The sequence below is a fragment of the Colobus angolensis genome, unplaced genomic scaffold (genome assembly GCF_000951035.1).
Source record: "Colobus angolensis palliatus isolate OR3802 unplaced genomic scaffold, Cang.pa_1.0 Scaffold21, whole genome shotgun sequence".
NCBI classification, from domain to species: Eukaryota; Metazoa; Chordata; class Mammalia; order Primates; family Cercopithecidae; genus Colobus; species Colobus angolensis.
Window position 1 is genome coordinate 4022778 of NW_012115266.1, and position 9875 is coordinate 4032652.

At 47.3% G+C, this 9875-nt stretch overlaps 1 protein-coding gene and 1 long non-coding RNA gene across 2 annotated transcripts in view; one reads left to right on the forward strand and one right to left on the reverse strand.

The window, feature by feature from the left end:
* Nucleotides 1-442: 442 nt before the first annotated feature.
* LOC105512135 lies at nucleotides 443-2803 on the forward strand. Its single transcript, XR_001001816.1, has 2 exons — nucleotides 443-682; nucleotides 2541-2803. It is a non-coding gene; the product is annotated as an uncharacterized LOC105512135 (long non-coding RNA).
* SF3B2 (splicing factor 3b, subunit 2, 145kDa) overlaps nucleotides 1160-9875 on the reverse strand; it is an 18754-nt gene continuing 10038 nt past the window's right edge. Inside the window, exons 17-24 of the mRNA XM_011942452.1 lie at nucleotides 8854-8943; nucleotides 8634-8741; nucleotides 7207-7314; nucleotides 6774-6916; nucleotides 6587-6688; nucleotides 2021-2120; nucleotides 1729-1914; nucleotides 1160-1389 (exon numbers count right to left, since the gene is read on the reverse strand). Of these exons, the coding sequence (XP_011797842.1) occupies nucleotides 1318-1389; nucleotides 1729-1914; nucleotides 2021-2120; nucleotides 6587-6688; nucleotides 6774-6916; nucleotides 7207-7314; nucleotides 8634-8741; nucleotides 8854-8943 (909 nt within the window). The 3' untranslated portion in view covers nucleotides 1160-1317. The remainder of the gene's footprint in view (nucleotides 1390-1728; nucleotides 1915-2020; nucleotides 2121-6586; nucleotides 6689-6773; nucleotides 6917-7206; nucleotides 7315-8633; nucleotides 8742-8853; nucleotides 8944-9875) is intronic.

The window sequence follows — 9875 nt, forward strand, 5'->3', positions numbered from 1 at the left end:
TCCCGCCCCGAGGGCAAGCGGGGGCTCAGGGACCGGGACTCAGTCCCGGCAGGGAGGGGGCTGCCGCGGGAGCGCGCCTCGGCCCCCGAGTCTTCGGAGCCAGTGCCGAACCCGCCGCCAGCGGTGGGGGTCTCCCCGGGGAAGCCCGCTCTCCGCCTACCGACCTAGCCCTGCCCTGCGGCCCCGGCAAACGGAGAGGTCGGCGGACACCCGGAGCCCGCTGCCACCGCGAGTGCCTGTGATCCGGGAAGTTCCCGCCCCGAGGGCAAGCGGGGGCTCAGGGACCTGGAGTCCAAAAGATTCTTCGCACGAGTGAATTCTCAAGCTACCCCGGGGCCCATCTGGAGCCAACCTTCCTCTTCTTTCCCTACAGCTCCCCACCCCCCAAGCCTTTAGAGTGCCAGTGCTTTGTTGCTTACCAAATTTCTAAAATTCCATTCCTCCTAAGGCCTAACTCAGCTGCCACGTCCTATCTGGATCACCCCTCGCCACCCCGAAACCATCTTGAACCCTCCAGCAAGTGAGTGCCTACACTGGTGCACTTAAACACCAACAGTAGTACAACAGCAGCACATGACTCCCCTCCCCACAGGCTGGCAAATGCCCATGGGAGCCAGTGATCCAGCCTGCTCTAGTCTGTCAGAAAGGCTGCTCAGGACCAGGGGATAAGAACCTGGAGAAAGCAAGTCCCCCCATCCCACACACAAACCCCAAATCCCAGCGACTAGTGTTGCTTGAACCCGAGGGCTCGCATGGACTCAGGATAATTTAGCTTTTGAGCTAAGTTCTCACACAGGTAAGGACTTCGACTTCTGGTCACAAGGTCAATTGGGAAGGCCTGCCCTGGCCTACTTCCCAAGCCCACTGTTACTTCCTCCGCCACGCTAGGGCGCTAAGCTGGCTATTTTTACTCCCCAAGGACAAAGTAGTAAGGTCAAACCAGACCTAGAGGTACTTCCCCCAAGCCTTCCTACAAAGCAGGGCAGTGGTGAAACACAGATTTCAGCCCGGGGTTGGCGTCACCACCAGTCAACTGCGCCGTCTGATCCCAGTTCATGTTCGTGGTTACTGGGGCAGCCCAGTGATTGTAGAAAGAGGCTATTTTAGTCCTTTTGCAAGAAGGGGCTAAAAGGAGATGAGGGAGGATCAGGAGTGTTACATATTCATCTCTTTCCTTGGGAAACAGCTTTATTTACAAAACAGGTCTAAAATAAGAACATGAAATGACAAGTCCTTGGGAACTGTGGGAGAGATGGCTCTTGTGTGAAGCCCAGGCATCCAGACGGAGGGCCAAAAAAAGGGCCAGCATGAGGGGACCTAAAACTTGAACTCTTTGTATTTCTTGCTGCCCCCACGGCTATCCTGGGGCTGAGCTTTCCGTTTCTTTTGCTGTATAGGGAGAAAGAGACACAGGTTATAACAGGTTGAACCACCCCCAGACCCCCAAAACAAGGGTGGGCAGCCTGACATAGACATAGAAGTCTGTGGGAAAGGTGCTGAATCTGGATTCTCTTCGAGCTCCCTCTCAGACTTGGCTGAGTTCCTCCCCATCATCGTCCTTAAAGAGGGCAGCCCACTGGAGGATTTCTAAGACTTCCAAATCTAAGCGCACAGGGCAGCAAGCAGAGGCCACCCTCACACTCACCACTAGAGGGCACCACACCACTGAAAAACGGCAGGCCAGGATCCCTGGCTCTCACCCAGCCCAGCGCCCCTGGAAGTGCCTACCTTCTGTTTGGCAGCATGCTCAGCCACCATGTCACTGAAGTCCTCCTTCTCTACTTGAGCCTGCTGCTCCCGCACATGCTCCTCATACTTCTGGGTCATGGCCATAGGATCAAGCTCCAACTCCTCAGGCGCCAGCGCCACTTCCACACCTTGCAGCTCAGGAGCCGGGCCCTTCCGGCTCATAACCTGGAAAGGAGATCAGGGCCTTGTCACCTCCAAAGAGAGTCAGAGAAGCCCTAGCTTTTGCCGCCCTTCTCAGCCTCCAAAAGCAGTGTGTCCTCCAAGTACTCACCGTGGACATGTCATAAATGTGGGTTGATCCCATCATGGCTCCCCCAACAGTGGCTGTTCTCTTCTCTGGCAACACGGTGAAGAGCTGAGGTGTCTCACTTCTGTGAAGGACAATGGGATCAGGCCCAAAAAGGAAGGGACAAAAGGGTCTCCAGAAGCGGAAACAAAAGATACAGGTGGCACCTCCACTCAGCGCCTTGGAGAGCTTCTGAGCTCCCCAAGGATGCAGCCTCTGCAGTTCATGGAGGCCCATGACAGAAAAGAATTGGGCAGGGGGAAGGAGAGGGTGGCACAGTACTGACTCCAGGGAACACAGATGGAGCTAAGGGGTCCCCTAAACCAAGTTAGGGGATCACAGACCAGGACTCCCACATGCACAGAAGGATCAAAAGGTCAGAGAGGCTCAAAGTTTCCAAGAGAACTTCGGTACAGAGGAGCTAGCAAGAGAGGGCAGGCGACAACAGTTCCCACCCGAAGAATGTCATGCCTTCAGTTCTCATCTACATAATTCACACTTCCAGGCCTTCCAACGCAAGAGCCATCCACAGCCAGTTTCACCACTAATTTCAAGGATTACACTAGGAATAAGAGCACATCTACCACTATTACCCCAGACTATGTACATCATCTCCACCTCTCCCACTGGAAGAGGTGACAATCTCTTCTCCACACAGGAGCCAGAGAAAATGGCTTAAAATGGATGGCAGGTCCTGTCAGACCTTTGCTCAAAACCCTCTGAGGCTTCTGATCATTATCTGAATAAAATCCAAACTCCTTACCATGACCTAAAGGGTTCATAGCCTGATCCCTTACCCAAGCCCTCCTCACTATACTCTGTCCACAGTACCCTTCTTTATTTTTCTTCCTTGAATATGCAAAGCTTGAGACTTCTGCTTCCTGACAAGGAGCAACAGGAACCAGATACACCCTCCTGCCTGAAACAACCAAAAAATGGGCAAAATATATGAAACAGTGGTTTTCAAGACACTAGACACGGGGCAACAAAGCACAGTGATTCCTGCGAGATAGGAAACAAATGCAATGAGCCCTTCAACTGCCCCAGCATACTGCACCAAGAGTTTGCAGGCCACAGAACAGAGGAAAGATGCATGGAGAGCCCTGAGGACTCCATGAGTTGGGAGGATGAAGCTGAAAGTCCAGGGAGATCAAGGCAGCTAGAGTTCACAGGATAGAGTACTGGAGAAAAGAGCTGAGAGAGAACTCAAGAGACCTAGAGAAGGTCCTCAAGTATGCAGGGGAGTACTAAGCAGGACATGCCTACCAAGGACAGGGAAAGAACCACCCGAAAGGATTCGTAACAGCACATGCTGCTCACTCAGAACTGGGAATAGTGTAACTCCCACTAGCCAGACGGAAAAACCTCCTGATTCACAGGGCGGTGGGTAGAGTACACAGGCACTTGTGCCTCACAGTGGGGAGGACTGCTTCAGTCCTGCATCAAGAACCCCAAAAACAAGACCTGAAAGGATCAAACTAGCTCCATATAACTATATTCCTGAATGAGCTGAAGAAAATCCACAGGAATACAAAAATATCATGGACCCAACAAGGTAAATTTCACAAAGCCTGGCATGCAATGAAAAATTACCAGGCACTGGACAGGTCTGGTGGCTCACACCTGTAATCCCAGCACTTTGGGAAGCTGAGGCAGGAGGATTGCTTGAGCTCAGAAGTTCAAGACCAGCCTGGGCAACACAATAAGAACTCTCTCAAAAGAAAAAAGGAAAAGAAAAAAAATTACCAGGCATGCAAAAGAGTAGGAAAATACAATCCATATGAGGAGAATGAATCCACTAATGGCAATCAACCCAGAAATGGCACAGATGTTAAGAGTTAGCAGACAATACATTAAAATGTTGTTATAGCCAGGTGTGGTGGCTCATGCCTATAATCCCAGCACTTTGGGAGGCTGAGACAAGCGGATCACCTGAGGAGTTCAAGAACAGCCTGGTCAACATGGTGAAACCCTGTCTCTACTAAAAATACAAAAAAAATTAGCTGGGTGTGGTGGTGCACACCTGTAGTCCCAGCTACTTGGGAGGCTGCGGCACAAGAATCGCTTGAACCTGGGCAGCAGAGGTTGCAGTAAGCCGAGATTATGCCACTGCACTCCAGCCTAGGCAACAGGGCAAGACTCCATCATAAAATAAAATAACATAAAATAAAAATAAAATATTGTTATAACTGCATTCCACATGTTCAAAAAGTTGAGAGAGAAAGAACAGATTTAAAAGACCTGAAATCAAACTTCTAGAAAGGAGAATTACATTGTATGGGATTACTGTTAGAACAGAAATTACAAGGCCGGGCGCGGTGGCTCAAGCCTGTAATCCCAGCACTTTGGGAGGCCGAGACGGGCGGATCACGAGGTCAGGAGATCGAGACCATCCTGAGCTACACAGTGAAACCCCGTCTCTACTAAAATAATACAAAAACTAGCCGGGCGAGATGGCGGGCGCCTGTAGTCCCAGCTACTCGGGAGGCTGAGGCAGGAGAATGGCGTAAACCCGGGAGGCGGAGCTTGCAGTGAGCTGAGATCGCGCCACTGCACTCCAGCCTGGGCGACGGAGCTAGACTCTGTCTCCAAAAAAAAAAAAGAACAGAAATTACAGAAGAAAATAATAGTAAACTTGAACACATAGCAATAGAAATTTTCTAAAGTGAAATACAAAGAGAGAAGAATTTCTTTAAAAATGAAAAGCATCAGTGAGCAGTGGGACAACTTAATAGAGGAATAAGCTGAGAGGAAAGAGAAGGGAACAGAGAAAATATTTGGAGAAATCATGACCAAAATTTTCCCCAAATTAATAAAAACTAAAAACCCAGATCTAAGATGCTTAAAAAACCCCAAGCAAAGAAACACTCAGAAACTACACCTAGGCACATTGTAGTCAAATTGTTAGAACTAGCGATAAAATCTTAAAAACAGCCAAATAAAAATGACACATTATGTACACAGGAACAAAGGTAAGAATGACAGCAGCTTTCTCACCAGAAACAATGCAAGAAAGAAGACAGACACTGGAGCAACATCTTAAAAGTACTGAAAGAAGGCTGATGTGGTGGCTAACGCCTGTAATCCCAACACTCTGGGAGGCCAAGGCAGGTGGATCACTTGAAGCCAGGAGCTCGAGACCAGCCTAGGCAACATGGCAAAACCCCATCCTTACAAAAATATAAAAATTAGCTGGATGTGGTGGCATGCACACGTAATCCCAGCTACTCAGGAGGCTGAAGCAGAATCGCTTGAACCCAGGAGGTGGAGGTTGCAGTGAGCCAAGATCACACCACTGCACTCCAGCCTGGGTGACATAGCGAGACTCCATTTCAAAAAAGAAAAAAAAAAACTATTGAAAGAAAAAAAATTGTCAACCTAGAATCCTATACCTGGCAAAGATCTTTCAAAAATGAAGGCCAAATAAAGAATTTTTAAGACGACCCAAGCTGAACGAATTCAAAACCAGCAGACCCACAATACAAGAAATGTTTGTTTTGTAGAAATGCGGTCTCACTATGTTGCCCAGGCTGGTCTCAAAATTCCTGGACTCTAGCAATCTACCACCTCAGCCTTCTCCCAAAGTGCTGAGATAACAGGCGTAAGCCACCATGCCCCCTAACTTAAGAAACATTAAAGGAAGCCCTTCAGGCAGAGGAAAAATGATATCAGATAGAAACCTGGATCTACACAAAGAAATGAAAGAAACAAAAATGGTAACTACGTGGCTTCATGCATGATTCTTATTTAAACCTCCCTAAAAGATAACTGACCATTTAAACAAAAATAATAACTACACAATACAGGATTTATAACATGTAAATACATGATAACACAGTGCAAAGTTGGGCGGAGACAGTGAAGTACACTATGGCGGCTCTTAATGCCATCTGGAAGCAGTGTGACATCAAGAGAAGCTAGATCCTGATACAGACGTGATCTATGATAAACCCCAGAGCACCCACTAAAATAACAAAGCAAAGACTTAACAGCTAATTAACCAACACTGGAGATAAAATGGAATCATAAAAATTGTTCAAGTAATCCAAAAGAAGGTATAAAAACAGGAAAAAGGGAACAAAGAGCAGAATGGATAGAGGGTCATTTCATGATAAAGGGGTCAATTCATGAAGACCTAACAACACTACACATTCAAGTACCTAAAAATGGAGCTTCAAAATACTAGCCCATCCCTGTCTCAGGGCCTTTGCACTTGCTTGCACTTACTGTTACTTCTGATCCAGATGATCCTGTGGCTGGCGCTTTTTCATTCGGGTCTCAGTTCAAGCACCACCTCCCCAATGAGGCCTTCCCAAAGGCCTCCCTGCCACCCCATCCCATTACCCAGTTTCCTCTGCTTGGGCATCCTTATCTACATCTGAAAGTATCTTGTTCTCTAATTACCAGTTTACCTCAACTGCTGACTCCTCCCTGCCTGGAGTAGCGCCTGGCAGAGTTGGTTCAATAATTGTTTAAAAAGGGATGGGGGAGAAAGGAACAATACTCAGCCAGTCAGCCAACGGGAAGTGAAGCCCTGTCTGGCACCCTCACCCATCCATCGCCTCCTCAATCTTCTTCTTCCTCAGCTCAATGAGTTCAGGGGTCTCCATTCCAGCAGGCACTGATGAGAAGCCTCCAGGAGTGATGAGGCCACTGTGAAGAGAGGAACAAGCTCTGAAGTAAAGAGAAGGCCCCCAAAGATAAGCCATTTCCAAGAGGCATTCTCTGCTTCCCCCACCTGTCTGCAGGGGTAATAAAGCCTGTCTCATCTGGTTTGTCTTCATCACTTTCTTCCTCTTCCTCTTCTTCTGAGGATTCTTCATCAGATGGTTCCAGTTCCCCCCAAGGGGTCCGATCAATCTCTTCTTCCTCAGTCTTGGTCTGAAAGAAATCACTTAATCAGTCAACAAATGTTTTCTAAGTACCTATTATGTACCAGGCTGTTTTAAGCTGAAGGGGTGTTCAGAGTCAACACACAGACAATACTCCCTACCTACCTAGAGCTCAAATTCTAGTGAGGGGCTTGCATTAACATCTCAGGAAAATGTTTGCCCTTTTCCAGGCTCTGCTGTGTCAGAACACGCAACTCCCTGATAATGAAGCTATAAACCAACAATCTCTAACCTTCATGATGTTAAGTAAAACCAAGATCGCCAGTACATAGCCCATACCTGAAATTCAGCAGCATTGGTTCCAAACACGTCCCCATAGAGCGGTTTCCCAGTCTCATCCACTGGAGGTTTGCCCCAGCCACCAGCATGGTACCCAAAGGAACAGCTCTGCAAGACAGTGAGCACAATCAGTTCACTCCTTAGCTGCAAAAGAAATTCTGAAGCCCTAGAGAAAAGACACACTCAAAAGTACAGGGCTGACACTTGGGAACTCCGGAAATTATGACTGCAGAATAAAATTAAATGTTATGAAGCATTAGAAACCAAAATTAATAAACAACTAAAATCTGGAGGCAACAGGATAAGGAGACAGGAGGCAGAAAGTATGCTAATAACCTCTTCTGTCATGGCAGAGTCTCTGCTGTCTGAAACCAAAATATGTACGTTGAAAACATGACTTCAATTTCTTACTGAGTTTTCCTAACTTTAGAAGGCTAGCTTGTTCAGAATCTATTTATCTTAAGGGGCAGAAGTTTCTATCTAAAATTTAACAATACTACTTTTTTACTTTAATGACTCTTACCTGTCAATTTTTTTAATGCTTATTTTAAAATAAGAATAAATTTGAAGACATTCTTGAGATAAAATTATTTCTGATAGATTGAAGTGAAGCTAAAAAAAAAAATTATTTCTTTTCTTTTTAAAGTAGGGGTGCAGTTTCACTATGTTGCCCAGGCTAGTCTTAAACTCCTGGCCCCAAGGGATCCTCCCACCTCAGCCTCCCAAAGTGCTGGGATTACAGGTGTTGAGACACCACATCTGGCTGAGATAAAATTATTTCTCTCTGGCCATTCTTATATTCAGAGACATATCTGGAAACACATTCACCAAATAGTGAATTTGGCTATTTCTGAGTGGTAAAATTGTGACTTTCATCTTTGTACTTGTCAACTCTGACTGAATATTTTACAATGAGCATGTCAGTTTTTTAAAAAACAAAAACCATTACTTGTTTTTTCCACACATAACCATGGTATATGACAAATATTATGTGTCAATAAAAATTTTTTTTTTTTTTTTTTTTTTTGAGACGGAGTCTCGCTCTGTCGCCCAGGCTGGAGTGCAGTGGCGCGATCTTGGCTCACGGCAAGCTCCGCCTCCCAGGTTTACACCATTCTCCTGCCTCAGCCTCCCGAGTAGCTGGGACTACAGGCGCCCGCCAACCCGCCTGGCTAGTTTTTTGTATTTTTTAGTAGAGACAGGGTTTCACCGTGTAGACCAGGATGGTCTCGATCTCCTGACCTCGTGATCCACCCGTCTCGGCCTCCCAAAGTGCTGGGATTACAGGCTTGAGCCACCGCGCCCGGCCCAAAAAAAAATTTTTTAAATAAAGAGATACACGGTAGAGTTAGAGAAGGAAAACAAAAAAATCACCTTCCAGTTCAAAAGCAGAAACGGCCAAGAATGAATGAAAGGACAATGCTCACCTCAGGGATGGGCGAGTTCAGCCCAGGGATTTTCAGGTTGGGATACGATGGGGGTGGTCCGTATCGCTGCATGGCAATCAGCCACGGGGGAGGGACCTTGTGGGCATTCTGCAGGAAAAAGAGAACAGGATACCATCTGCCAAACCCTATCCCTGTCACTGCCTTCCGCTCCAATCCCCACCCTCTTCGCTGCTTTCCCAGACAGCTAACTGACACTCACTGGTCCTACTGGCATCCCCAAGGAAATCCTTAGCTCATCAGACAGATCTCCTGGCTTCTTCTCCTTCAGTCGTGTCTCGAACTCCTTCCCCTAAGGGAAAAACAGAGCATGCTACGTTGCAGACCCAGACACTCAGTGGGAGCACAGTAGCAAGAGGACGTGAAAACAAAGGCGAGAAGACCTAACCCACATCAGATATAAAATCCCAGTGAGGGCTACCTGGCTCCCACTCTGATTCTCATCACTTCTTTCCCTGGCCAAAGTCGGGGAAGGAATAAAAACCAGGCTAGACTCCCAGTGCTGTCAATAACCCACTCTGAGAACACAGCCAACGTTAGGACCTGCCTTCTCATCAGTAAAACGAGGGCACTCGACAGGATGATCTGCAAAATTCTTCCACCTCATAAATTCCATGACATCAAGGGGACTACGATTTCAAGGATCAGAAAAAAATACCAACTTCTCTACCACCCCCAATATTAAAAGTTTCCTAAAAGCAACTGTCCCTTGGCCCCTCCATCCCTAAACCACCCACCACCATTATCACTTAAGACAGGATATGAAGAGTCTATCAGGGAAAGAAGCCACCAGATCTGCATCTCTCCTCCAAACAGGACCTCATTTTAAATTCCATCTCATCCAAGGGTAGTCAATGGGCAATTCTAAGGCTGAGGAACTATTGTAGTTGCTTCAGAAGCCCTCCTGGGCCAGGTGCGGTGGTTCATGCCTGTAAACCCAGCACTTTGGGAGGCTGAGGCGGGTGGATCACTTGAGCTCAGGAGTTTGAGACTAGCCTGGGCAACGTAGCAAAACCCTGTCTCTACCAAAAATACAAAAAATTAGCTGGGTGTGGTGTGTCTATGATCCCAGCTACTCGGGGGCTGAGATGGGAGGACTGCTTGAGCCCAGGAGGCAGAGGCTACATTGAAGCAAGATCATACCACTGCACTCCAGCCTGGGTAACAGGGTTAGACCTCATCTTTTTTTAAAAAAAAAAAAAAAAAAAAAAAGGCCGGGCGCGG